Source organism: Chionomys nivalis, chromosome 1 (assembly GCF_950005125.1).
Source record: "Chionomys nivalis chromosome 1, mChiNiv1.1, whole genome shotgun sequence".
NCBI classification, from domain to species: Eukaryota; Metazoa; Chordata; class Mammalia; order Rodentia; family Cricetidae; genus Chionomys; species Chionomys nivalis.
Window position 1 is genome coordinate 154,646,319 of NC_080086.1, and position 27,787 is coordinate 154,674,105.

The 27,787-nt window shown below is 55.2% G+C and overlaps 1 protein-coding gene across 1 annotated transcript in view; it reads right to left on the reverse strand.

Moving 5' to 3' along the window:
* LOC130875206 (SCO-spondin) overlaps positions 1–27,787 on the reverse strand; it is a 51,839-nt gene that overhangs the window by 12,081 nt on the left and 11,971 nt on the right. Inside the window, exons 27-78 of the mRNA XM_057770971.1 lie at positions 27,553–27,722; positions 27,100–27,333; positions 26,465–26,686; positions 25,802–26,038; positions 24,942–25,033; positions 24,623–24,854; positions 24,331–24,483; positions 23,963–24,103; positions 23,710–23,892; positions 23,479–23,629; positions 22,779–22,932; positions 22,602–22,656; positions 22,076–22,174; positions 21,626–21,817; positions 21,409–21,536; positions 20,777–20,927; positions 20,535–20,688; positions 20,014–20,086; positions 19,249–19,310; positions 17,859–18,034; positions 17,422–17,565; positions 16,105–16,275; positions 15,857–16,021; positions 14,828–15,007; positions 14,605–14,727; positions 14,390–14,519; positions 14,100–14,225; positions 13,904–13,995; positions 12,880–13,053; positions 12,470–12,634; positions 11,699–11,948; positions 10,408–10,454; positions 10,078–10,248; positions 9,616–9,747; positions 9,114–9,259; positions 8,188–8,282; positions 7,351–7,403; positions 6,976–7,179; positions 6,670–6,840; positions 6,481–6,560; positions 4,968–5,137; positions 4,406–4,452; positions 4,108–4,299; positions 3,836–4,006; positions 3,414–3,614; positions 3,018–3,114; positions 2,723–2,922; positions 2,263–2,423; positions 1,265–1,425; positions 879–1,102; positions 568–609; positions 255–410 (exon numbers count right to left, since the gene is read on the reverse strand). Of these exons, the coding sequence (XP_057626954.1) occupies positions 255–410; positions 568–609; positions 879–1,102; positions 1,265–1,425; positions 2,263–2,423; positions 2,723–2,922; positions 3,018–3,114; positions 3,414–3,614; positions 3,836–4,006; positions 4,108–4,299; positions 4,406–4,452; positions 4,968–5,137; positions 6,481–6,560; positions 6,670–6,840; positions 6,976–7,179; positions 7,351–7,403; positions 8,188–8,282; positions 9,114–9,259; positions 9,616–9,747; positions 10,078–10,248; positions 10,408–10,454; positions 11,699–11,948; positions 12,470–12,634; positions 12,880–13,053; positions 13,904–13,995; positions 14,100–14,225; positions 14,390–14,519; positions 14,605–14,727; positions 14,828–15,007; positions 15,857–16,021; positions 16,105–16,275; positions 17,422–17,565; positions 17,859–18,034; positions 19,249–19,310; positions 20,014–20,086; positions 20,535–20,688; positions 20,777–20,927; positions 21,409–21,536; positions 21,626–21,817; positions 22,076–22,174; positions 22,602–22,656; positions 22,779–22,932; positions 23,479–23,629; positions 23,710–23,892; positions 23,963–24,103; positions 24,331–24,483; positions 24,623–24,854; positions 24,942–25,033; positions 25,802–26,038; positions 26,465–26,686; positions 27,100–27,333; positions 27,553–27,722 (7,700 nt within the window). The remainder of the gene's footprint in view (positions 1–254; positions 411–567; positions 610–878; positions 1,103–1,264; positions 1,426–2,262; positions 2,424–2,722; positions 2,923–3,017; positions 3,115–3,413; positions 3,615–3,835; positions 4,007–4,107; positions 4,300–4,405; positions 4,453–4,967; positions 5,138–6,480; positions 6,561–6,669; positions 6,841–6,975; positions 7,180–7,350; positions 7,404–8,187; positions 8,283–9,113; positions 9,260–9,615; positions 9,748–10,077; positions 10,249–10,407; positions 10,455–11,698; positions 11,949–12,469; positions 12,635–12,879; positions 13,054–13,903; positions 13,996–14,099; positions 14,226–14,389; positions 14,520–14,604; positions 14,728–14,827; positions 15,008–15,856; positions 16,022–16,104; positions 16,276–17,421; positions 17,566–17,858; positions 18,035–19,248; positions 19,311–20,013; positions 20,087–20,534; positions 20,689–20,776; positions 20,928–21,408; positions 21,537–21,625; positions 21,818–22,075; positions 22,175–22,601; positions 22,657–22,778; positions 22,933–23,478; positions 23,630–23,709; positions 23,893–23,962; positions 24,104–24,330; positions 24,484–24,622; positions 24,855–24,941; positions 25,034–25,801; positions 26,039–26,464; positions 26,687–27,099; positions 27,334–27,552; positions 27,723–27,787) is intronic.

Below are 27,787 nucleotides of genomic sequence, written 5' to 3' on the forward strand. Positions count from 1 at the left end.
AACGACCCCACAGAGAGTGTTTTGCCCACACACACATGCATGAGGACTGAGGGGCCTGCTAGACTTGGCAGAGCTCAGAGCAGTCTCTGGGGCTGGTAAAGTGAACAGAAGACCTAGTATCGGACGCTGATTTGAGATTAGATTAGATCATTAGATTGCTCTAGGGAAACTGAATATTGCGGTCCAGGTTTGGGTTTGGAGGAGTCAATTGAAGGCTGTGATTAGAGACCTACGGTTGAGCCTCAGAATCATACCTGTACACGAGGGTAGGTTGCAGGGACGTTCCTGTAAGGAGTCCCCCATGGTACAGTTGCCCAAGCAGAGGCGTGTGCGGCTGCGCAAAGTAGGGCGAGCAGGGTCTGTGCAGCTGCGGGAACAGGGAGACCATGGCGACCATGGGCCCCAACCGCCTGTGGGAAGAAGGGGAGAAGAAAGAGTGGGTATACTTTCCAATTAGTCAGCCAGGGCTCCGGCCCCTTCAGAAGTGAGGATGGGGAGCGAAGAGGTCCAGGCTTGTTCTTCCCAAAGAAAGGCCATACTGGAGGGGTGCTGGGAGACTCGGGCTACCTGCAAGGTCTGTCACTGGCTCCACCGTGGGCCCTGCAGTCCCTGTGGAAAAGGAGACCCTGTTTAGAAGAGTTTCCATGCCTGAGATGTACCCTACCAGCACCACACACACACACACAGTGTAGAGCGTCTTGCAAGATCTCCAAAAAGAGCTGGCTGGAAACCCAAACAAAAGTCTAAAGCTATTGGGGTAAGAGGAAGGAAAATCCAGAGACACCAGTAGGGATAAACAGGGACAGAAGAGGACACAGGCAGGCTGAACCATACTTGGCCGGGCAGGTATCTGCTTAACTGCCTTCTGTTTCCCTCACCAGGGCATTCCGGGCTGAAGCAGTACTCTAGGTCCTGAAGGGGCCCATGGCAACTCAGTCCGCCAGGAACAAGTGTGGGACGCACACATTGGCGGGTTCGGGTGCGAGTCCCCAGCCCACCACAGGGACGAGAGCACGGGCTCCACGGGCTCCAGGGACCAAAGTTGTCATTGACCCTGGAACATTCTTCCATTGAGCAAGACAGCTTCCCATGGACACAGGAGCTGGAGAAAGCACAAGCAAAGGGGGTGGGGCAAAGTGACCAAGGAGGCACAGCCAGGCAAAGGAAGAGGACAGATCCTAGGGTCCCTATCCTCACCCTAGAATCCCTCCTTTAGCTCCTCTCCCACCTTTCAATCCAGTCCCCACCCTGGAGAGTCCCTTACCAATTTCCACAGACTGTTTGAAGCATCTGGCCTGGGTACAGCTCATCTCCAGGTGCAAGGGGCTGGCCCTCACCTCCCAGGAGGGTTGGGTAGGTCCCAGGGGCAGTACTGGCCACCCCCAGTTCCTGCAGCAGCAAGACTGTCAGCACACAGGGGCATTCCTGCGTGGGCGTAGAGAAGGAGACAGTGAAATCTCCCAGGAGGCTTTCTACTGGGAACCCGTGTAGAGCCTTTGATGAGATTTGGGGGAAGAGAGAGAATGGGAACAGGAGGCAGGACCCATTTTTCTGGTACACATAGGATTGAGAGCCTGTAGGCTGTGAACCTGGGCTGAGAGTCAGCCATATTTCTGTACAGACCAGCTAGATGGACACAAGTGGGCATTGGCAGAGATCCAAGAAGACAGGACTTGGTGAGGCAGAGAGCCCTGCCAGGAGTCAGAGGGGTCTGGATGTCCCCATGTGAGTTCAATGTCCTCCTGGCCTTGGAGAAGCCTTTCCTCCCTCAGGTTGTCATCGTTTCTTAGTTGAGAAAATGGGACTAGAAAACATCTCAGGTTCTGGCAGAGGCCACCAGGGTTAGGAATGAAATCCTGAGCACCTGAGGGAACCTGCCTGCCATCTGTCCCCACAGCTGGTGACAGGGGGAAGGTGTGGGGGTCCTTTCCCCACTAGGACAAGGCAGGGAAGAGAGAGCCAATGAAGATCTACAGCCCCTGAGATAGAGAATAGGGCTGCGGGGCCATGTGCCATGGGCAGTTACAGGGACCCAACAGGAAACTGCCTCTTATTTCCAGGAAGACTGAATGCCACAAACAGAGGAGCACAGAGCAGCGTGAGACCATGGTGGCCTCAAAAGTCTTGTAGGTGTCCTTGAGCTGGGAGATCAGCTGGTAATGGATACAAGCCCAGGTGCTGTCCCTAGGAAGCAGGTGGCCCCTAGGGAACTAAGGACGTCCTGGGAAGCTGCCTCAGGCTCTTGCCCAGCTGAGTTCTCACCTGGACACAGGCCAAGCGATGGTGAAAGGTGCCCTCAGGACAGTGGCACCCCTCCTCACAGTTCTCAGAGAAGCAGGCCACCTGGCTCGTGATGTGAGCACAAGAGAAGGGGCACCCATCGCTGGGCTGGCATTCACGGTAGAGTCGGCCCGCTGGGCAGCCTGTCTCTGAGACAACACTGGAATCAGTGCCCTGTCTGATCCACTGTCTTCACTGCCTACCTCTGTGCCCACCTCTTCTATGACCTGACAGTCATGGTGTTCAGCCCCTCGGCAGTGTCCTTTCCCCAAAGGCTCCCCCATAATCTGACTGTTTTCTCCTTTACTTGTTCATTACTAGCAAGGGAAGAGTATGGTGGGGAACAGAAAGAGAGGAATCTACGGGCATTCAGAGTCAGGGTCAAGGGACCTGATGGGACTCAAGGTTAAGAGATTATTGGGCAGCAGCTGGCTGGGCTCACCTCTGCAGACCTGGTTGTGACAAGTCCGGCTCTGTCGAGCCAGCCCAGGGCATGGGGGTCGAGCACAGTGCCTAGAGCGGAGCTGCTCCCCTCCCCCACAGGAGACACTACATTTCTCCCAGGGTCCCCAGGAGCTCCACGTCCCAGGACCAGGGCAGCTGGGCACCTCATGACACTGCAGGATGCCTGCCACACAGGTGCTGGGGACGAGGAAAGGGATTTCAGTAACAGGACTTCATCCATGTCCCCGAGGGTACCACTGCCCCCCTCCACAGCTCACCCCCAATCTGCTTACCAATTGTCACAGGGCCCAGTTACTACTTCTCCAGGTTCTAGGCTCTCCCAGGAACTGAGCGTGGACCCCACTGACCGGCTCTGGTTCTCAGGGATCCCTGAAGGCCACAGGAGTAAGGGTGGAGCCTCTAGAGAGCACAGCAGCCTTCACCTCCCCCCACATCCTATATTCCTGCATTTAGCACCCCATTAACAGCACCCATGTCCTGGAGGAAGGTGCTGGAAGCTCTCTAACCTGCACTAGACCAGGATGTGGGGAATGCAGGGCTTTCAGTTCTCAACCTATATCCTGGGCCCGCGTCCCACGGGTAGAGATGCAGAACCAGGCAGAGCTGCAGCTCAGTTGGCTGCTGGGGGAAGACGGTGGCAGGGGGAGCGCAATGAAGATGCTACTGACCCATGGCCCTAGGCTGAAAGTGGCAGTGACAGTCAGCGGGGAGCACACACAGCCCATCCTGGGAGAGCTGACCCGGGGGACACCCACAGCCAGACTGGCAGCCTGCTGAGCCTGGCAGGCACGTACTGCCAAGGGACAGGTCCTGGCAGGAGTGAGGACAGGGCTGCCCACAGGGTAAGAGCTCCTGGCCTCCTCCACAGTCTAGGAAGAAAGTAAGAGAGTTAGTGTTAAGGAGCTTCCTCAAGGGGTAAGAGCCTCTTGTCATGCCCACATCAGCTGCAACCTGACACCTCACCCAGAACAACAGGAGTAGCTTGGGGCTGTCCTTTGAACAGTTCTATGCAGAAACACATGGTTGTCAGCGCCAGCATTTTTCTAGACCTACAAAGGACTCTCCCTGGCCTCACCCCCAAAGCCTTCACCTGTGCACAGGGTGGAGCTGTCTCGACAAGGGCGACTCTGCTGGTGCCCCCCAGGACAAGGCCTGCCTCCATCAGAGGTGGGAGGATGGCTGCACACCCGGTTTCGAAGTGACCGCCCCAGGCATGCGTCACAGGGAGACCATGGCCCCCAAGGGCTCCAAGCTCCATCCGCTGCACCAAGGAGACAGAATCATCTGTCTTAGGTCATCAGGGTCAGAACATATATTTTGGGTTTCTGGGACAGGGGCACAGGCCTCATGGGCACATCACACCTGGGCAAGCAGCAGGATTAGGGCAGGCCTCCCTTTGATGCTGCATTCCTGTCTTCCCTGCCTCCTCAGGGCATGGAGCACCCCCATGCTGGGGAGCAGGGCAGATGCAGGCTCTAGAGCGGGTCCTTGTTTGGCCCCTGCAGGGCTGGGAGCATGCTGTCCACTCCGACCATGGGCACCAGCCTCCAGGCACTGTGAAGGGTAGGATAGGCATTGGATGTAGCTGTTGCAATCCTGAGACCACTCTCTTTACACCCCTATTCCTAAGCCCCTCCCCACGCGGTAGGCCAGCACCTACCTTGGCAGGGCAGGTTTGTGCAGTTAAGCCTCCCCTCCATGCAGGTGCTGGGCAAGAGCAGAGCCAGGGAAAAGACGGCAGTTCAGAATGGGCTAGGTCTCCCACATGCTCATCTGCCTACCTCTTCCTTCCTCTCATCCTTACACTTTCATGGTGTAGTCTATGTCTTTCTTCCTACTCTCATACGCTTTAGAAGCCTGCCTGTCCCATCAGCTGACCTTCTGGGATAGCACAGCTGGTGTGTTGTACTGCGGAATGACTGTAGGCAACCTGCAAGTAAGTGAGGGCAGGCAGCAGGAACAGGCACCCTATCTGTGGCTTGTCCAGCCCAGCTTCTCTGCTCCCAGGAACAAATGCTCAGCCCTCAGTAGGCACATGGAGCTGGCTGCCTCAGTTTCCCCTCCTGTTAGACAGGCGTCGTGGGCCTGCTCTGCATCTTCTCCAGGACAGGGGATCTCTAGGGCACTGTCTGAGCCCCCAGAGCTTAGATGCACAGACATCGGGGGAGTCACTCTTGTCTGCATGCGGCCTCTCGTCCCAGCAATACAGCATGGTTTCTCACCAGTGGTTACAGCCATCAGGCCTTGCCAGCCGAGTGCCCGGATGGTGGCGCTTCCCTGTCAGCAGGTCCAGGCAGCTGCAGTGACTGGGTTGCACGCAGATGGTCCCGTCCGCACTGAGTACCTTACCCAGAGGACAGTAACAGCCTGGCTGGCAGTGCCACACACAGTGCTGGGGGGGGAGAGACACAGAGCAAGCAGGGGTAACAGCTTGAGGTGAGGAGTTAGGAAGAACCGGAACCAAGGTGGAAGGGTAGTGGGTGGGTGTGGTGGTCAGTCTTGATCGCTAACTTGATGGGATTTAGAATCACCATGGAAACAAAGAGATACACCCTAAACGTGAGTGGTGGCATTCCATGGGTTGGGGTCTTGGGCTGAGTAAGACAGGAGCAGCCTCATTACTCTGCTTCCTGACTGTGGAGATGATGTGACCAGCTGCCTCGGGCTCTTGACTCTATGCCTCCCCCAAAGCACTGGACTTCCCCCCTCCTTTCTCAAGTTTCCTCTGTCCTGTATTTCATCCCTACAATGACGAGGAAGCCCCGTGAGAATGAAGGGTTCCCAGAGGTTGAGAAAAGTGTGACCTTACAATTAGTTTCTCTTTAAAGAGCTGATGAAGGGCAGGAAGGGAACCAGCATGCTGAGTTCCTGCCACTGAGAAGGGGAGGGTGGGGAGCAGGCCTATAGATTAAACCCTCAGCTCCTAAGGAATATGTCTGGAATCCAGTGTTCTGCAAACGTGAAGCCCAGTTCTTAGGGACTGCAGGCTCAGTGTGGGGCTTGCACTGATGCCCTAACACTCAGGGAGCTGCTGACGCAAAAAGCCGGCTGGAAGGAAAGCTGTATGGGAAAGAGCTGGGGACAGGCCTTGTCCATGGAGACCTGCAGTGACGGAACATATTCTGGCACTCCTTTCTCCTCCCTCGCTTGCCTGGAGCCATCCCTGGCCTCCTGTCTATATTTGACTCTCCGTACTCAGACCTTTGGCTCCATCCTCATCTTCAGAGCTCCCACCATGCCCATCTTTAATTCATGCCTATCCTTCTCCCCTTAGAATGTGGGATCACGGATGCAGAGACCTTGTCTGTGTTTGCCTCCATCTGTGTCTACAGTGTCTGCGTAGGTGCTTAGAAAACATACACACACACACACACACGCACGCATGCACACAAGCTCTGTGCAGCAAAATGTTTATGGCACTTAAGACAATACAGTGGGACGACTCCCCGTCCCACATGTTTGTGCTGTGTTTGCAATAGTATTTTAATTTAGAAACGTTGGCTGTACTGATGCCAAGGGCTTCTGGATACGGCTGGCTCTCTCATCAACAGAGGGAGCAAGCCTGCATTGCTGTAACCTAAAATCCAGGGCCTCACCCGTGCCCACCAGGTTTTCTGTCCAGCACCAGGCAAGAGGCCAGAGGCCCAAAGCCATACCCACGCTTCCCATAAGATGATCCGATCCACTGGTCAGAGCCAAAGGTCAGGTAGGGGTAACACAGGGGCCCAAACTCACCACAAGGTCATCACAGGAGCGGGGACAGGGAGGGCCACAGGGGCTGTACTCTGCCCCTTCAATGGTGCTGCAGTTGGTCACTGGGGGACAGAATGGGCTGAGATAGGTTGGAGCCCTTGGTCTAACTCCCAAGGTTGCTTCCCAGCTTTTTACTCTTTGCTCCTTGGCCCACACATCCTCAGCAGCTACCTGGGCATGGCTGAGCCTGGCAGGCCTCCCCCTGGGCCTGAGGTCCTTCACAGAAATCCCCTAGGCCCTGGGGCGGTGGCTGGTTACAGGCTCGGGTCCGGCTCCGCAGGCCTCCTCCACAGCTCCTACTACAGCCAGACCAGGGTCCCCAAGGACTCCATTTGCCTGCTTCTGAGGGAACAGCAGAAGAAGGAACAGTGCGAAAGGGTTTGGGGGTGCTAGAGTTAGTGGGTACAAGGATGAGGTATTCCAGAGATGGCCTCATCCAGGGCTTCAGAGCAAACATCAGCCTAAAGGGCCACTTACGGTCACATCCCGGCAGGACGCATGGCTCTTCCTCAGACTCAGAGCCTGGGCAGAGGGCTGTGGGGGTCACTGTGGGCAGGAGAGCCAGGGTGAAGGGTGCCATACTAGGGGGTTTGATACAGAAGCGGTGCCGGTGGCGTCGGGCAGGACTGCAGGAGGCTGAACACATACTCCATGGGGTCCACGGTGACCACGCAGGCTGACCTTGGGGTGTATGTGGAAGAGAGAGAGAATGTGAGAACAGAGTGATACAGGGTGCAGAGGCACCATAACACCTACCTCAGCTCTCCTGAGGCCTGTCTCCTACCCCAGAGCAGGCCTACGGCTGCCAGGAGGGGACCTGAGGGCATCTGAGGAGTGAGAAGCCTTTCTCACCTTCCTCACAAGGCCAGGAGCTGCAGTTGGTGATGATCCCGGAGATACAGGAGCTGGAGGGGAAAACAGAGGTTTTGGTGCTCCCCAGGGCTACATGGCCTTTGCTCAAACTCTGGTCCCCAGGACCTGCAGATGTGACCTTATTTGGAGATAGAGGTAACCAAGTTAATAAGGTTATTGTAGGGGGCGATGCCAGTCTAGTGTGACTTGTGTTCTTGTTAGAAAGGGGTATTCGGATGCTGACATACACAGGGAAGATGGTGGAAAAGGGGAGAAGACAGCCATCTGCAAGCTAGAAAATGCCAGATTGGTGCCAAAATGGAGAGTGGCAGCAAATGCTTCCTTGGTGCCTCAGAAGCACCAAGTTTCCAACACCTTGGTCTAGGGCATGTGTGGCTACTGATGGCTTGTTACTCAAGGCCCTTACCTCCATAACATGTGTATGATTGTGTGTGTGTGTATGATGTGTGTGTCTGTGTCTACATGCATGCATTAGCACAGGTATGATATACTTTGTTACAACAATCATAAAAATTAACATTAGTTAAGAGAAAGAAGACAGGTGATTTTTTTTTTCATTATTGGAGGTCTGATTCAGTCTCTACATCTCCCACTGAGTATGTTCCCAGGACCCGAGAGATGGGTGGCTGGAGGGGTGCAGGCAGGTTTAGATGGTAGGGCTGATTGGTTGTGGCTGGGCAGGGCATGGGGGAATAGGTATCTCTCTGGTTAACTGGAGCCAATATCTCCTGCTGCTGAGGAAAAAACAGCTGTACAATTAACTGGGTCCTCAGGGACCACAGGGCCACTGCAGAACTGGGGGTGGGAGGGGCTTACCAGTTCTCACAGGGATGAACCACTGCACTGCCTGGGGGATGAAGGCGCCCCCTGTGGGTACAGGGGCAGTCCTGGGCAGGCACACACACATTATTCTGCAATAGAAAACCCTTTGTAAGCCGGGCGGTTGTGATGCATGCCTTTAATCCCGCACTAGGGAGGCAGAGACAGGTGGATCTCTGTGAGTTCAAGGCCAGCCTGGCTCCAGGACAGCTAGGACTGTTACACAGAGAAAAGAAAACCCTTTGTCACCCTGGCTCCAGCCTGCTCCAGTCAAAGCCAGCACTCAATTGCAAGCTCTCAAGGGCCACCCAGAAACCTTCCACTGGGCTTAACCCAGGTCCCTCTCTCACTGGGCAAGATCAGATCCTTAGCTGAGGGTCCCATGGGAACATGAACATTCTCCTTCAGGAAGAAAAAGACCTGCTTCCATTGCAAGGCACGAGACTGAATCGTTAAATGAAATCAACTATGTGAAATATATATATTTCTCACATGAGCCATGTAATTTATACAGCAGCATAGAATTGCCCAGCCCCCCATCCCTCACCGTGCAACCATTTTCATCAAGGAACACAGCTCTGCCTCTAGCCAAAACCAGTAAGAAGCCTGAGTATGTCTTACTTATCCATGCTTTTACCTGGTTACCCAGCCTAAGGCCGAGCACAGAGCAGGTGCTCGGCACATAGCTGGTGATGGACAGATAAGAAGACACACATTTGAAGGAGTTAAACCCTTAGACCTACCGCTACTTTCGTAAGCAAGGGAACAGCTATCTAAGGCATCTTTAACTCAACAGTTTTTGTCTCTAGCCCCAAGCCTTTGGCTTAGCCCTTGCCCAGGCCCCTGGCTGTCTCTTTCCTGCCAAACCAAGGTCCCAAGCCATGAGGCAGTCCCACTTCTGGCCAGCCAGTGGAGATACTTACTAGCAGGAGCATTCCAGGAAGGCAGTAGCAGCCTGGCTGGCAAGTCTGATTGGTCTCTCTAGGGGTGCTGAGGTGGGCACAGGAGGCTGGGCCCTGGGCACAGTCTAGCCATTGCTGGCCCTTAGGGCACACACCTGGCGTTGATCCTGTAGACACAAGTGATAAAAGGGCAGCCCAGTGCCTGCCCACTCAGCCTTCCCCCAGTCTGGGAGAGAGAAGCAGCCATTCTGGGTGCCCACTCAGCCTTCCCCCAGCCTGGGAGAGAGAAGCAGCCATTCTGGGTACCCACTCAGCCTTCCCCCAGCATGGGAGAGAGAAGCAGCCATTTTGGGTATCCAGTCAGCCTTCCCCCAGCATAGGAGAGAGAAGCAGCTGTTCTGGCTATTGCTGCGGTTGTCATGGAAGCTATACTGTTTTAAGGGACAGGGCTGTGGGGGTGGGGTGTTACAGTGTTCTGGCTTGGTGGGAATGAGAACTAGAGTATCCCCAAGGCATCCCTCACCTGTACAGGGCTGCGGGCTGCAGGTAGAGAACTCAACGGGGCTGTGTGGGCCACTGCCTTGAGTGCGGTTCCTGTAGCCACCACCACAGGGCACCGAGCACGGAGTCCAGGAACTCCATTCTGCACCGGGACCTATGGGTGGATTGCTAAAGATCTCATCCACACCCAGCACACCTCTTTCTCCAGCCCAGTTACCCAGACACCCCTTCCTTCTCGTGCCACCTCTCTTCATCCACAGAATCATTCCCACCTTAGGAGACATGGTGCCTTCAGAGAGGAAGTGGGCTGGCCTCTCGGCAGGGTGTCTCTTGGGGAATGGACTAGAGAGGTCTCCGGGGACTATCTCCTAGTGGCATCCCTTAGGGAAGTCCCTTATATCTCTCGTCGGGTCCTGAGGGGTATGTTGGCTTCTCTCTGGAAGGTTCTTTAACCGGGTCTCTGGTCCTAGGCCCGCACTCTTACCTCGGCACGGCCTCAAACTGCAGAATTCAGCATCTATGTTGGGACCTTGGCACTCGGCACCCCCAAAGGCAGCTGGAGGCGCGGTGCCTGCTCTGAAGCGCCGTCGAACGCCCACATTACAGCTTTGGCTGCAGAGAGTCCACGGAGTCCAGGGGCTCCAGCCACAGGCAACTGCCGGGGGCGGGGGTGGGGGCAGATGTAAGAAACCAGGTCGAGTTGATCCGGACTCTGACTTTCTTGGGACACCACCAGCACTCCCAGGAGGCTATCTCGGAAGGGTCCACGGTCTCCCACAGTCTCTGAGCACTGACCACCATATGGGGGGCGTACCTGGACAGAGCTCTGAGGTGCACACCATTTCACCAGAGACGCAGGTGCTGCCAAGAGAGAGCTCAGTGAGCACCAACATGGTCCAGCCAGCCCTTGCCCTTGAAGCGCTGGACACTCGCCTCAACAGACAGGGAGCCAAGCCACCAAATACGCAACATGACGTGTAGGATGTGACTCAGACTCTTAGTCCCAGACCTCCCTCCCAACTCCACCTTCATTGGGCTTCATGATCCCCCGGATAGGGGCTGTCTCTTTGTCACACAGATTCATCAAGGGCCACCTCTTTATCCTTTTTATCTCACGTGCACTTATTAAACAACATCTGTAAATGACTTTAAGGGACAGGGCTAGGTAGGGGCGATATAGAACGAACTAGAATTCTAGAAGAAGTGGGTATATTTTGTGCCCTTCCATTTTTCTCCAATACAAACACTGGAGATTCCAGAAAATAATCTAGCAGAAGAATCGAGAGGAAGGGGGAGGAACACTAAAGAAGGGAACTGGAGGAGGCACCAGGAGATAAAAAGCAAGAGGAAATGAAGAATTCTGAGGAAAGGGAAAGGGGGTGGGGGTGGGGGGGAAATATGTTAGAGCGCCCTCTGCTGGCAAAACCTGGTGTCAACTTTGAGAACTGAATGAGTAGAAGAGCAGAATCCAAGGGATTCTGTGTACAGAATAACATTCAGGAAGGAGAAAACCACTTCCAGAGAGGCTCATGAGCCTCCTAGTAGAGGAGCTATGACAATTGAAGGGAACTGGAAGAAGGAAAGTACATTTTCTTTAAGGACACGGCCCCTGGCAGGTGAACCATTCTCCAAAGAATGGACCCATACCCATGAGTATCTAGACAACAACATTAAGTTGGAAAGGGTTGGGGTGGACCTAGAAGGAGTTTGAGGGAGGAGTGAAGCTGAACAGGCTCAAAATACAATATATGCGTGTGTGAATTTGTCAAGGAATGAAAATTATTTTCTTAAAAGGAGCCTCTCTTCAGCCTATAGTTCCATTCTGCATAGCAGAAGACTCTCTGAAACCCAGTCTTCCCTCAGTCAGCTGGGTGAATATTTCTTGTAGATACCTGTGTTGTAGCTCAGTCACTGCCTGGGACATTTGTCACCATATTCAGCCCCTACCCTCTGCCTAACACTCTCCCAACACACGTACACGCGCACATGCGCGCGCGCACGCACGCACCCCGGTGAGTGAATATGTGTGTCAGTCCATCCCTGCCCAGCTCTGGAGCATAGCCCCTCCCCCCTTGGCCCCGCCCCATCCTCCACTAGTAACCCACCAGTTGTTGCAGCCCAGGCGAGCTATGGATCCTGGTGCATACAGTTGCCCGTGCAGCTGGCAGGGGCATTGGCTGCGGGGCAGGCAGCTAGCATTGTGCAGGAAAAGGCCAGGGGGGCAGTTGCAGCTAGGGGCACAGGAGCCAGTGCACTCTACTCCAGGGTCCTGTGCCAGGCACAGCTGAGGGCATGGACCCCCCTCCTTGTGGCACTGTTCTGCTGAGCGGAATACCATGTTTCCTGGGCACTGGGCTAGATGGGAAGACAGAGGGGGTCTGAGTCAGGGCAGGAGAGAAGGGATGCTGACAAGGAAAGCCTGGATGCAGTGATTGACAAGGCAGAGATGAGGAAGCCCCTCCCCTCCAGTCCTTTCCCACTTCCTCCTCTTGCTCCTTGGCTTGGCTCCACTGGATACAAAAGCTCTTGAGAACAGGACACCAGTGTCTGGGTCAGGAAGAATGCCCAACGGACCAAGAATAAGGAAATAGACTCCTCTGAGCTGACGCTGCCCCCCCTGAGTTTGCCTGTGAGTAGGCTATCCTTCCAAGGTCACATGCCCTAGTCAGGGGCAAGCAAAGTACCTGGCCCAGTATCTGGTTCCCAGCAAGTGGGAGGAGGAGGGGACTTGGAGAGATGCTGGAAATCCTGAAGGTTCCTTAGCTCTAAGTGTGGCCTATTCTGAAGCCAAAGGTCAGCTAAGCGAGAAGAGAAGGCTGGAGAGGTCACAACCTGGGGTGGACGAGGCCACCTGAGAGTGTGGAGGGGTCTGGCACCTGTGCAAGGATGTGTATTGCAGTCTCTGGTCTGAGTGTGGGGTCCTGGGCACACAGGATTCCCAGGAGCCAAGCTTGAGCAGCTGCGCCCACGCGTCTGGACGCCACCATTACAGGAGGCTGAGCAGGTGGACCAGGGGGCCCATAAACCCCAGGCACTTGGCACTGTCAGGAAGAACAGAGGCCACAGTCATGGGTGGAAAGACATGGGCAGGGAAAGGGAGGTATTTAGGATGGTCCCAAATAATGTCAATCGAGTGTTGGGTTGGTTTGTTTTTCAGGGAGACTTTGAGTGGGGGTGATTTAAGGATATCCACCAAGTTTGCCTTTTCCCTCCTTCCTGGGAGTCGGACCAGCTCAAGGAGTCATTCTCCTTTGCTCCTTTCCCCACTCAGGTTCACCAGCCATACCTGGGCACGCAGGGGAGATGCAGGGCGTCTCCTGGGTGGTCTCTCCTGGGCAGAATGTGTCCCTGGAGCTGGGGCACAGCCGAGAACGCTGCCGCCAACCAGGGTCACTCCCAGGGACAAGGCAGCTTTGGGAGCAGGAGGACCAGGACGTCCAGGGTGTCCAACCTGGTATCTCTGGAAGGGAAGACAGTACAGGCCTATTATATAGAGGCTCCGGTCAGGCTGGCAAAGGGGAGGGGTGCGGGTCAGGTCTGGAAAACCAAGAGACCTTCAAGGGTAAGAGCTGCTCCTGTGACTCCCTCTGTTGTTAGGACCCTATTCCGCAGCTCTATGCCTCACCCTTACCTAAGGCACGCTGCCCCATGGTTCAGCCAGCAGCCCACATCCTCATAGTCCCTCAGCCCAACTCTTCTAAACGCCCCAGAGTCTCCTGCGACCTATGACCACCCTTCATCCTCCACTGACTGCAGGACTCAGTCCACAGGCAGCCTCCTCCTCCGATTGCCTGTCGCCCATCACTCCTTCTGCCTCACACACCAGCCCCGGCAGCGATTGGCCTGAACTGCAGTGACTGCCCTTGACACCGCATCGCCAGAGGCAAAGGGACAAACTGCAGCCTTTATCTTGCCTCGAAGTGCTCCTGTCTGCCTTGGTCACCTGAAGCATCCAGCCAGCCCAGCAGCCTCATTCTTCCCATCTCTGCAGACGCCTGTCCCACCCAAGCTAGCCTGCCCAGGTACCCAGGATGTCTGCATGAGAGCCTGTCTCTCCCAGCCCAAAGCCCACTAACCTAAACTGGTTCCAGGACTATAACTTGGAGGGGTGGGCATGACTCTCACCTCCACTTCCTGGCTATGCCTCACCTTTCATGGTGCCCACTGCAGTTTATTTTGGCATTGGGGCCCAGACAGGAAAGGAAGCATGGGGACACCAGCCTCCTCTGGCACAGCTTCATTTACTACCCATCCAAGGTACCAGCCAGGATAGGGAACTGGGAAGAAGGCAGTCTCCTGCCATACAGTACCTGTCCCACACTCTGTGTAGCAGGCCTGCAGTTCCCGCCTGTCACCTTCACACGGGGTACCTCCAAATGCCACGGGAGGGTTGGAGGGGGACCTGAGGAGAGACTTGCCTAGGCATCTGACTTCCTCCTTCACCACCGGTACTCCTGCCTCCCTTATCCTTCTGTCGTCTGTCCACTGCCTGCCCCACCTCCATACCTGAACCTGGCCCTCACTCCAGAGCCACAGGAGCGATCACAAGGTGTCCAGGGGGACCAGGCCGACCAGCCGCAGGACTGGGAGCAGTTTCCTGGCTTACACAGTAGTACCCCTTCCTCACACGTGCTGCAGAGGACAGAAGGCGTAGAGCATCCATCAGCACCAGTTCTAGCCAGTACCCCCCTCTGTTCAGTACCACCCTTCATCTTGGTCCTCCCAGGAGCCAGCACCTTCTCTCACCCCAGTACTCGACCCTGGACCAGCACCGCCCCTCAGCCCAGCATGTTCACCATTCACTACAGTTGTCCAGCAGGAAGGTCAACCCAGGCTGTCTCAGGCTTTGGCCCACCAGACAGGGGCATTCAGAGAGGGGCAGGCAGTGAGAGTCTTGGAGAAAAAGCCCAGGAGGGCAGCGGCATCCTGGGTGCAAGGAGAGGAAGTCACTGAGGGCCAGTGCCCGGCATGGGTAGGCAACTCTTATTTGCATTTTCTGGCTTTGTCTCACCTTCCATACAGTGCCCACTGCAGCTTCTGTTGGCTTTGGGGTCCATGCAGGTGGGTGGACATGGGGGTACGAGCCCCTTCTGGCACAGCTCAGCATTCATGTGTACACGGCCTGGCCCACAGTCTCAGGAGGAAAGAGCACAGGTAGGGAGGGGTGCCAGAAGGCCCAGAGACAAACCCCAGGGCTCCATGTTGGACGTCCCTCCTAGCCAGCTTCCCGTTACCTGTGTCACCTGGGCAGAGCTGCAAGTTGCAGGGTGCCCTCTCATGGGAAGGCCCAGGGCAGGGGGCACCACCATTCTTGGGTGGGGGGTCCACACAGCTCCTCTGGCGACTCTGGTGGCCACCTCCACAGGAGACACTACAGGGCTCCCAGGGCCCCCACTCTGTCCATGCCCCAGCCACTGTAGAGGAAAAAGGGGTCCACTAGAAATACTCCAAGGAGATAGCTTTGTAGAGAGGGGGAGACCAAGCCAGGGAGCCTCTCCCAGCCCCTTGGAGGCCAGTGGCCTGGCAGGTAGGGGCAACATCCTCACATTCCTACAACTCCCTTTATTCTGGGAAACTGCCCATAGGTGAGAGAACCATGGGAAGACACCCAGTGACTCCAAGAACAGAGTTCCAGTCCCTGGCAAGGTTGCAATGGCAGAGCCCTCAAATGGGGGTACATCTGGCAGCAGTGAAACAAGGGAGCCATGAAAGCCAGGGTTGGGAACCTGATGTAAGTGCTGTGGGGAGCCCAGTGTGTGTGTGTGTGTGTGTGTGTGTGTGTGTGTGTGTAGGGTGCCCTCTCAGCAGCACACAGAGCAGGCTAAGAGCCACTGTATGAGAATACTGAACGCAAAGTCTACAAAGCCTTCAGGTATGGAGCCAGGGATGAGTAAGTGGTACAGCCAGCTGTCGTTGAAATACCCTCTTCTGTTGTCTCCCTTCATATGCGCACACATTTCGGAAATATGGGTGGAAGGAAGTGGGAATGACTGTTACCAGTTTACAGCAGGAGAACCCGGAGTGAAGGGACTCCCCTGAGCTACCTAGGCAGGCAAGGGAGGTACGGCCAGGAGAGTGAGTATCAGAACAGCTCTTTGAAGGCTGTGATTATGTGGATATCATTGTGCCAGAGTCCCTAAAAAGGCTGGACACAGGGGTTTCCAGGGAGAACAGGGCATTTGGCGAGGGTCTCTGGTATGAGCCAACCCAGGTCTCCCACAGCAAATGGTCAATCCCTACTTCTTCCTGGGGTGCTAGGCTACCTGGGCAGGCTTGCACAAAGCAGGGTTGGCTACGGAGCTGGTCCAACAGACAGCTGCCTCCAGGCAGGGGAGGTCTCAGCAGCTCCCGGCGCTGGAAGATGAGGCCCAGGCCACAGCTGTGGCTGCAATCACTCCAGCCAGACCATGGTGCCAACACACAGTCCACTGCAGGGGACAGTACGCCAGAGCTTAGAAGGTGACTCACGCAGGAGCAGGGCCCTCAGGACTGTACCTCATCCAGCACGTACCACAGTTGTCTTCATCAGAGCCATCCTGGCAGTTGGGCTGAAGGTCACAGCGCTGCTCACGAGGCAGGCACTCCCCACTGCCGCAGCTCAGCTGACTCGGGGAGCAGAGGACCGTTGAGGCTGGCAACCCAGGGAGGGCAGTGGTAGGCACGGTGAAGGGACCAGCACTTGCTGTCAATTCATAATTTGAGGAGAGAGAAGGGAGTCACATAAATGTTTGCTGTCTGGATGAGAAACAGCTCCTTGGGCTTCAGGCCAAAATCAGGACAGTTTGCTGAGCAGAAGCTCTGGCCTTCCCGCCCTCGGAGTGCCTCCGGGAGCCTTCATGCAGGACGAGGCTCACATAAGGCCTTCCTTTCCACAGTTCTCACAGTTTCTCCACTGTGACTATCCGGAGAGAAGTCAGTGGATGCAGATCAGCCATTCCTCTTCCTTGCTCTCTTTCAGAATGGGTTCTCCTTGGGGCCCCAGTTTCTGTGATTGGTTAACACTTTCTTTTCTGATTGGCAGACCAAGCTCTGATCAAAATGATCTACCTTGGAGAGACAGATGGATGGACGGACAGATAGATAGAGACTATATGGACAGATGGATGGGTCTGTGGGTACATGATAGATGGATGAACAGAGAGATGAGCATGTGAATGGGACAGGTAAGTAGAAGAGTAAATAAGTAGACAGGTAGGTGGGTAGGCAAGTGGAAGGATAAATGAATAGGTAGGTAGATAGACAGACAGATAGATAGATAAAACTGTGGATACATAGTAAATTAATATTCAGGTAGATGGATAGATAGATGGGCCTGTAGACTAATGGATATACAAATGGAGAGAGATATGGCCAGATTGAAAAATGATCAAGTGCATGGATGTGTACATGGAAAGATGGATCAAAATATGGGGGTGTTTATGGATGTGTAGATTTAAGAGTAGAGTGGGGGCTAGAGAGATGCATACATAAATAAAAACAACAAAAACAAATATCTTAAAAAGAGCCAGTAGATGATAGATACATAAAGAGGTGAATAGATAATTGATACATGGATAAGTGGGAGGATGGGTGGGTGGATGGAGCAATAGATAAGTGGGAAGATAGGTGGGTAACCTCAGCAGCTAGAGAGGTTTAATAAAAAAGGCTGGGCTCCCATTGTCTGTCTCATTCTCTCCATCACCTTCAAAGGCACTGGTGCTTCCAGTTGCTGTTACAATTTCTCTCTAATCCTTGCTGTCCCAACCCCTCCCAATTCCCTACCACATGAGCTACCCAGACCTGAAACCTTCTTGCCATCTCCAGGGCATGACGTAAGCCCCCAACTCACCGCAGTGCTGCTCATCGGAGCCATCGAGACAGTCCTCCCTTCCATCACACAACTGCTTCTGCTCCACACAGCCCAGCACATCACAGGGCACCTGCCCAGGGCCACACCGCATGGGTGGGAAGGGCCTGGGGGTGACACGTTGGCCTGCAGGCAGGACACCATCACAGCCAGCCTGACTTGGAAACCAGTTACCCTTATCTTCCTTCTGTGGCCACTTCTTAGCAGACCCCAACTTCCCTCCACTTAGCATCTTTCTATCTTTCTTGAGGTAATAAAAAGGGAGTGAGCTGGGTTAGGAAGCTTGGGGGTCCTGGGCCCACTCTGCTAAAAATGACAGGGGGCCATGTGACCTAGATCCAAGTGATGGAGCTCCTGTGGCTTCTGCTCCTCGCAGAGAAGCCTGGCTCACACAGGCCTTTCAGACTGAAGAGTCGTACCAACAGGAGCTGCTGGAGCCACTGACTGGGGGGGAAGCACCGTCACAGCTGCCATTTCTGGGTGCAGGCTCTTGGCGCCAGAAGGGAATGTGGAGAAGGTGGTGACCGTCTGCACGACTTGCCCTGAAACAGGCAGAGGTGGCTCAGAAGCGCGAATGGGACCGAGAGGACATTGGCTCAGCTCACTGGACTGTGAGAGGTGGTGAGACAGACCCTGAAGTGGGCATCTATGGTTCCATGTGGTTCAGGATAGCCACAGCTATCACAGACAACATTCCACCGTAGAGGGACCCTCATATTGAAAAAATAGATTCTGCCACCCAAGGAGCAGAAGAAGAGAGTTAAGGGAAAGTAGGAAAACTCTGGTTTGATCTAATATTGTACTCTAGTTGCAAGAAGATAGAGCAACTTTCTAGTACAAGGCCACTGTAAAATAAGATGTTTAGAGGAGAGGGCTGAAGTCATTTAAACTAACAGTAGAAGGAGCAAGCGTGGCTGAGACAGGATGAGGACATTGCCACGTGAAGAAACACTGCCTTTTGAGCCTCTTCACAGCTATAGTGAAAAGAAGAGCCAGCCACGCATTTTCTGCCAAAATATTCATCTTCAAAGACAGCTGCTTTTGGAAGCAGATTTCGAATAAGACTCGGATTCATCCCATGAACCCACAAGTTGCAGATGTGAGTTTTTACAGAAGACACAAAGACATGGTTCAGCCGGACTGCTGAACAGCGTCCACTGGAGTTCACGGAAAAGAGCCTCCTACACCCACAGGTGAGGGAATTGAGGCCCTGGGTCGGCATGGTGTATCCACTATCTCCCAGGTTAGAGTCAGTACAAGCCTGCTGCTCCAGGGGTCTATACCTCCCCACCCTGCATTAACACCGCTCCCTTGGGGACCGTGGTACAGGTGGCTGATCAGTAGCCATTGGGGAAGCCGGCACATGTGTGGCAGGGAGTCCCTTTTCCTGCTTAGGAGCATCCTAAGCTAGGCAGCCTGCCCACTCTTCTGTCCACTTAGGGCACTTGTTGTCAACAAATACTTCATAAAAATGCCTAGCATCATAGCTAGCTGAGCAGAGAGACAAAGATGGGACCAACTCCCTCAAGGAGACTGGTTCAGGACTTGGGGGCTGCAGCCACCTTGCAGGACAACTGCATGGCCCTGGGAATCGTCTTTCTCCCCTCAGACCTCACACCCTGAGTCTAGTAGGCTGAGAAGGTTGGGACCTCACCATGCACCTGGTGACAAGTCTCTCTTGACCCTGAGCTCTCTTGGAGGAAGTCAGAGGACAGGGTGTTTTAGTCTCTGGATGCTACTGCCCTTGGCTCTAGAAAGAGAGGTGATGATAAGGGTAGGGTTTGGGGGAGGGGATTGGAGTCTGTGCACATACCTCCAGTAGGCATGGATGATTCCTGCTTGGGCTGCTGGTTCTCCGTGTCTGCCAGACCCTACAGAGGGAGAGAGCTCAGAAACCCTGCTTAGGCCTCCAGGGCAGCTCCACATGGCCCATCCCTTTTCCAGCAAGCCACAGCTGCCTCCTTCCCACCGCTATATGTTTAAAGAAGCCCAGAGCTGAAGACAGAGGTGACTCTCCTGCAAGGTAAATAGGCTGGATACCCCCAGGTACTGGCCCAAAGAACTCATGACTAAGCTAACTTCCCCTGCAAGCCGGATAAACTGGGCATACTTAGGCACTGGCCCATACCCTCACTGGCCTACCTGTGCAAACACCTCTACTCTCTTCCCCAAAGTCCTAGGCTTCCCCAAGACTGTGAACAGGTCTCTTGTCAATGGGAAATGTCCTGCCCCTTTCTATGTCACAGATATCCCCATCCTTCAAGCTTTGTCCCAGATGCCTTTGGGGCCTCTAGGCATAGATTCCCAAAACAGATGCCCTGGTGCCTCCTCACCTGTGACTCAGAGCTTTTGCCACCCAGACTGTACGGCATCAGTGCCCTGCCCTGAACCCCTCTGCACCGCTTGGTCCCTCTAGCACTCAGCACCCTCCCAGGCACCGAGCTGGATATCACAAAGCTCAGGACTGAAGGTCTGGCAGAATGGCGCCAGGAAACATGAGCTGAAGGGAGCCACTGAATGTATGCAGGGGCAGACAGTGCGTTCGTGAGGCAGTGAAGCTGGCTTCTCACTCACCTCCCCGGTCTGCGATGGAAACTTTCCAGGCTGAGTGGAGGAGAGGCCTGGGGTCCTGGCTGTGGAATGGACTCTGGGAAGAGAAACCACCAGGAAGGCTCCAGGGAATCTCTCAGCCCTGGAGCCCAGCCATCCTGAAGGGATCAGGTTATGGCATTCAGGAGGGGTGCAGCCCACTAAGACTGGACAAAGGTGAACTCTAACAGTGGTCTCAGCGTGAGCATGTCATTATCACTGGAAGGCAGGTAACACACTCCCATTGCCCACCCTCCAGGACCAGGTATGAACTGAGAGTCTCTCTTCTATTGCACTGGGTGGTGGTGGTCTAAGCTCCGGAGCCACCCTTTGAAAGCCACGAAACACCAGGTATCGGGAGAATGCACAGAACTCAAGGCTCTCATGGCGATGAGGGCTCTGGAACCCCCAGCTGTGACTCCTCAGCGTGTATGGTTTGTGAAGACAAGGCAGGACTCCTCCCATATACCTTTCCTATCCAGGTTCCACCCAAGGCCAGGCCATACCTGCTGCTGGTGCCTGCATGAAGGGGCCCACAGCCCTCCTCCTCAGAGCCGTCTCTGCAGTCCACGGCGCTGACACATGGCCCTCCCTTTGGGACACATTCCCCACTGGCACAGCGGTGCCTGCTCCCTGGACATGGGGGTGCCAGTGGGGACACTGTGGAGGATATGTTACTAAGGTCTCCTGACACCGCAGTGCCCACTCCTGTCCCTCCAGCCCCCAAGCTGGCCTGTACCTGGCTTACAGCCCAGCAGCTCCACCCACAGGAAGACATCGCGCTGGTTGTTGTCGCTGTGGTGTGCATCATGGGGCCACACCCTGATGTACCTCGCCTGTACCATCTGGTCGAATGTCCACACCTCAGGGACCATATGGCTTGGGCTCCTGGATGAATGCTGTTGGGAGATGTTACCCATTGCCCAAGTCCGACCTCTTGCTCAAACTGCCACTGTCACCCTACTCTGGTGCCCTTCCTGTGTACCCCAACCCTCATAACACAGAAGCAACTCCTGCATAGAGCAGGCACTCTTGAAGAAGGTAAAACCAAACCTATGTGGACTGAGCCCTATGGCTGCAAGGGGTCCGTCTCCCTGCAGAGGACACCAACCCCTGAAGGAAACGTGCTGTGCTGCCCTTCCAAGGGCCTCTGTGAACTGGGTGTGTTCCCGTCCTGCTCCTTTGGAAGCTGTTATAGAGGGTCATACGTGTAGATTCTAAGCACTTCTGTGTGTTCAGATGTACCTGTACTCTCAGCTCCACAGAGCACAGTCCCTGCTAGTTAGCAGGTGTTCCACAGATGTCTAATGTAAGGACTGTCCCCCAGGGAAATGAAAGACCCTTGGGGGCAATGGCTGTGGGGACTGAAGTGCTCAGTACCGTGGGTGGAGGCACGGTATTAGGCAGGGAGTTGAGATAGTCATGCCACTGTAGGCCATCACTGCTGAACTGGAGGGACAAGCTGCTGACAGAAGCGGCAGAAGAGTCAACCCCCTGCAGCATGATGCCTGAGGAAGGGACCAGGGCAAGGCAAAGGTCAGCACCGAAGCAGTCACGCCACCCCCATCCCCTATCCCATGCCTTCCTCCATACTGACCAGTTAGGTTCCGAGGCTGCAGCAGGTCCAGCTGCAGGTAGAGAGGCTGGGCATGCCACTCAGCATCAACATCCTCTCCAGGGCCAGGCCCTATGGTGGGAGCGCCCATGGCAGTCCAGGTGGAGTGCTCCACGTGTTGGGATGATGCCCACATAGGCAATTGGGCCAGGCCCAGGGGAGAGTAGCAGGCATCTGGGTACAGGAGAGAGAGGTAGCCTGGAGTAGGGCAGAACAGAGGGTGGCAGGGACAATTGGGGAGCCGCGAGGGGAGCTGAGGGTATGGAAGACAGAAAGCTGAAACAAGGAGGGCAGAGCTGGGGGATGGGCGACTCCACCACCCGCGGTGGAGTACAGTAGGAGGCAGGGCACTGCACCAGCGGTCCTGCTTCCCTAGCGGTCCGGTAATTGCTAGGGCAGTGCCTTTCAGCATCCATACAACACGTGACTTACCCCCCAGAGGAGGCAGAACATAGGTGACCAGGGGGGCTCCCATCTGAGGGTTGGGGGCAGGGGTAGCAGTGGTCATGGGGACCACTGTCTGGTTCTTTCCTGTGCAGAGATGCAGTGGTCAGGAGAAAGAACGAGAGAGGCTGCCACCAGCCACCCACCCAGCACTCTGGCCCTCCGCACTCCCTGGAACATGTTAAGGCTCATGGCTTCTTGAGAACAAATTCCAGCGAGGAAGGGTCCCTCTTACTCTTTGAGTGAATTTGGGTTTTTCACCTCTGCTGACTCTTTAGGAAACAGAATAAAACCCCCAGGCCAAAACAACTTTCGGACGTAACAGGTGCAGTTTCTAGCCCCCATAGGCATTAGAAGGAGACTCGCGCAGTGGACAGCTTATGTAACTGTCCATGCAGGGTAAGCTCTAACGTCATCAATTTACGGGTACACTTTGAGGATATGCTCCCTGTCACAGTCTGCACTGGGGTCTTCTCCTCTTGAGGCTCTTTCACGGCCCCTCATACCCACTCACCAGGCAGTGCACAGTGACAACACGATTCTCCCGTTCCCTTCACCAGGACCCAGCCCTGTGAGAACACAGAAGTCAAACCCCTTGTCCATCTCTGACCGCTCCATCAGTTTCCCCAAGCCTGGTTGGTCTACATCACCGCTCCAGGCTCAGCCCTCGCCACACTCCCTGACCCCTTACCTGGGGGCAGCTGCCCAGTGGGCAATAGGGGGAGCAGCGTATGACACCCCTGTGCAGACACTCACACACCGTGCAGGGGCCTCCGCGCCAGCGTTCCCCAATATGGTGCACAAGGCCCCACTGCTCACAGCTCTCACAGGGCTCTGTCTGGCACCTGGAATGGAGACATCTTACAGCCGCCTGGAGGAGGGAGCTCACTCAGTGCCACCCGCAACTTGCTGGACTAAGGGCATTCTCAGACTTATGACTGTCAGTAATAAAATGGGGGAAATCCTGGGCAAATGTTTGGCCACACTATAATCCCACTCTACCCCTGCTCCTAAGAGAACAAGCACAACAGACACAAAGAATGGGCCAGAAGGCAATCTGTGCCAACACTGCAGATCCACACCGCCTGCCCCGGAAGGGCAGAAACAACTATGCCCCTACAAGCCTCAGCAGAGGCCACCCCCTGCCCCCAGAGACAGAGACCCATTCTTGCCACTGGAATGGTCAAGCTCTATTTGTAGGTTCTGTCTGCTGGCTCCTGGATCTAGCAGTTGCAAACCTGAAGTAGGAAAATACTTCAGAAGTATCAGCTTGGGGTGGAGGGATGTCATTTAACAGGGTGCTAGTGGGGTCTCTGCCAGATGAGAAATGTCTCTCTCAGAGTCGACCTCCTAAGCAGAGGTAGAGGGTAGACTGGGCCCCTACTCTGTACCTGCGGGCCTTGCGGTGGATGCCACGGCACCGTCGACCCCGACCAGAGAGGCGCGGGTTGTTGGGGCTCCGGAAGGACCATTGGAGGCTCTGGCTGCTGCAGGACCCCACACATTCTGCCCAGGGGGACCAGGAGGACCAGCCACAATCCACTGAGAGAAGATAGGAGTCAGGGCTGGGTGGTCTGGGGAGGAATGAGGCTCCCCAGGGATGGGCTTAGGCAGAGGCTTACCAGAACATTCTGGATTGGGCCGGCAGTGATGTGGTCGCCCATCCTGACAGGAGCATATCTGGCAATCCATTTTGATGCGTTGCCCAGGCCAGTAACAGGTACCATTCACCAGGCAGGGACACTGCATGGGTCTCACACACCGCCCCTCAGTGCCCAGAACCTGCCCTTCCGGGCACCAGCAACCTAGGTAAAGTCCAGCATTAGCTATCATGCAAAGCAAGGCCTCCACAGACCCTGTCCAGTACCCCCTCACCTGGGCTGTTGCAGGGCCTGTCAGGCAAGCACATGGTCTGACCAGAAATATCATCACACGTCAGAGGGCAGGGGGCACAGGGCTGGAATACCAACTCCCCGAAGCAAGTGGCATTGGGGCAGCCCTCCTGGGGGCAGGGATCTGAAAGAAGGCAAGGACAGGATCAGCGCTTATAGAGAGGCATCCTCGGCAGAGACCAGTTTCTACCACTGCCCACCACCCCCAACACCCCTCTACTCCTGCTGTGTTCTCCTCTCCCCCAGCATCCACTAGAGGACCTTCTCCCTGAGTGTTCTCCCTCCTCCCCTCTCAGTTTCACATCATCAGCTCCTCCTGCCTTTACTTCTGCCCTCTTCCCCTTTACTCACTGGCCTGGTGGGTACTACGAGGGCTCCCAGGCAGCAGGGCACAGTCCTGGCCCCCGTTCTGGGGCGGACGGCACTGCCGATGGCGTGTCATGGTGCCCCCACAGGGTTCGGAACACTGAGACCAGGGAGACCAAGAACTCCATTCACCGTTCACTACAAGGCAAGGCCAGAATGGTGAACATGTTGGGAAGGAGAGGGCTTTGAGGCGGGGCTAGGGACCAACAGCCTCTTTTTCCCCCTCTTTCCTCAGGACTTGCTGCCCCCTCCCCCTCCCAGATGTCCTGTCTGTCACCTGGGCAGGCCTCAGTGAAGCAGGCCTGTGACTGGTGCTGCGGGCCTGGGCAGTTCTGCAGCACTGGGAGTTGGGAAGGGGAGCAGCGTCGACTCCGACCCTGTATTCCAGGCCCGCAGGTCTGACTGCATGGCTTCCACGGGCCCCAGGAGCCCCAGACCCCACACTCCTGCTCATCCAGGGAGGCCTCTGCTTCATTTGACAACTCACAGTCTGGGCTCCCGTCACAAACCTGGGAAAGCAACAGGCTCAGGCTTCTGGCTAGGTGTACAAAACCTGAGCCTGCCCATTCAAGCTGCCTACCACCTGAGGCTCTTACCAGCAGGAAATCAATGCAGGTGCCATTCGGGCAGGAGAATTCTGGGCAGGGAACCCCTGTCCTGTTTGTGCCTCCTGGGACCGATAGCCTCTCTGGGGAAGAACGAACTGTTAGCTAGGAGTGAAAACCACCTCCTAGACTGTAAGAGTGTCTCCAGCAAGAAAACAGTATCCACACCACAGTCCAGCCCATCCTCGCCCTGGGGATTCTGTCACAGAGCTGTTGGGGGTTCAGGCATAGCCATGGAGCCAAACCATAGAAGAGTCCATGGCATGAGGGCAGCTGGGTGGAACCTATGGATAAGAGGTGTCCTACCATGCTGTTGTCCCCCCATCCTATTTCTGCACAGAGACCAGTAGGGAAAGCCAGGACATTAGAGCGGGAGGCATAGTCCTGTCCTGGATCAGAGGAGCCTTTAGAAAGGGTTGAGGAATGGTCCTGGAGAAAAATAAGAGCCTGTGAACAGCTTGATCTCCACTCTGGTGAGGTAGCCAGGGCGTGAAGGGTCAATGTGGAAGGGCACAAAGAGTTCCACTCAGGTGAAGTGGGGGGAAGCTGGGGGTGGGAGAGCCTCCAAACAGACCTGTCCCCATCCCTGTGCCCTCAGCTATCACCCAGTCTCTTGTTTCTTCTTCCCAAAGGTGAGCAAACAAAAGACCCCTTTCTCTTCTCCCACAGGCCTACAGGGAAAAGTGAAAACTTCCAAGGAAGATTTTGTGGGAAAGATCAAAGAAACACAAAAACAATTCCACAGCCTCTCTCTAGCCACAGCAAGGGGCAATAGTGGCACCTGGAAAGAGCCAGGTCCCAGCCTGCTAAGCCACCAGGCAGAAGGGAGGTGTCCAGAGTGAGACTCTCACCGCAGGCTTCGGGGTCCTCGTCTGAACCATCGGGGCACTGTGGCACACCATCACATAGCTGTCCTGGAGACACACAGTGTGGGCTGTGGGCACAGGGCACCTGGTACAGCATGCAGGGCCCACCACAGCCAAGCTCATCACTTCCATCTGTGCAGTCTTCCTCCTGGTCACAGCGCCAGCCCTGAGGAGTGCATTCTCCGCTGCCGCACTGGAACTCAAAGAGGCCGCAGGTGGACACTGCGGCGGGTGTGTTGGTTAGACCAGGGGGAGTGGACTCTTGGCTCTCCAGGTCCAGCTTACCCTCATACCTCCTCTGGGGCTGCCCTCTAGTTTCAGCATTCCTGACTCTAGCTGAGCATACCCCTTCCCAAACTAGTTCCACCCTCTCCTGCATTTGACTGCTGTTTTGCTTTCTGTAAGCCTTCACCTAGTCCCTAAATGTCTACCAGGTTCTCCTTCACTTGTTCATAGGGAGGCCCTGAACACCAGGAAATAAATCTGGACCTTCCATTCCTCTCAAACACTGAACACATCATTCCGATCTTCATTCCCAAAGTATGGCCCAAATGCTTCTCTTTGGGATACAGGGCACCTGGTACACCATCCCCTTCCTGAGCAGTTCAGGCTTCCAGCTTTCTCTCCCCATTTATCGCAAACACTCACCAGGGATGGCACTACCCATAGGACTTGGTGTTGTATTCAGAGAGCTGGTGAAAGGGCTCTTCCAAGTGCCAGCAGGGGGTGTAGGCAGAGAAGGCAGAGAGCAGTGACCTGGTCCCTCATCAGTTCCATCTGGGCAGTCCCAAACTCCATCACACAGCTGCATGGTCCTGATGCAAGTACCATCATCACAAGATACCTCTCCAGACATGCACCTCACCTGCCCTGCAGACAGAGGAGAGGAGGGACTTACTCCTTCTAAAACTTATAAAAGTGTATGTGTCTGTGTGTTCGTGAATGTAAGCCGCCTGTGTGCAGGTGCCTTGGAGGCCAGAAGAGGATGCCAGAACCCCCGGAGCTGGAGTTACAGGTGGTTGTGAGTGGCCCAATGTGGGTGCTTGGAACTGATTTCAGGTCATCTGGAAGAGCAACAAATAATCTTAACCATTGAGTCATCCAGCCCCTGGGGTCACCACTTATTTTATTTCTTTGGGACATCTCCATTCAGTCATTGACAGGTACCACCCTCAGAAGTGGAGACCTGGCAAAGAAGGGGAGATATATATCCAGAGCCTTCCAGAATCTGGACCCTTAGAGGGGGTTCCTAGTGGGCTGGAGGCAGGGCCACAACTCCTCACCCAGACAGGACTCTTCATCTGCAGCATCCGGACAGTCAGGATGGCCATTACACAGCAGGGCGGGTGGCAAGCAGCGACCATCAGCACAGGTCAGAGAGCCAAGCGGACACGGGCACCTCTGCTCATCTGTGCCATCTCCACAGTCATCCCGTCCATCGCAGAGCAGGGCCAGGGGTAGGCAGTGGCCAGATTGGCAAGACATCTGTCCCTCCCCACAGCTTGAGGTGGCACAGCCTGGCATGGGGAAAGCAGGCAGGATGAGGATGCAGTGATGGCAAAGATCCTGGCCCAAGAAGGACCAGAACACCCTCCCTGCCCCTCAGTCCTCCCCGTCACCTAAGTCATAGCTCCCGGCGGGGGAAGCCAGCTTAGGGAGCCACCCTGGGAACATGTGCTGCAGCTTCAAACTCGGTTATCTGCCCCTGATAGTACCACACGAGTAATAACACTCACCCTCCTCATCTGAGCCATCACCACAGTCATCCTGGTTATCACAAACCCACTCAAGTGGCACACAGTTCCCACTGTCTCTGCACGGAGCCTCTCCTTCTGCACAGCCGGGTTTCATCTCCTCACAGGGGACACCATCACCTCCACAATGCCACTGACTTTCCTGACATGTGCTGAGCACAAGGGGGGGCCTGGCATTAGCCACACGCCAGCTTGTTCAGCCTAAGAGTGCAGGCTT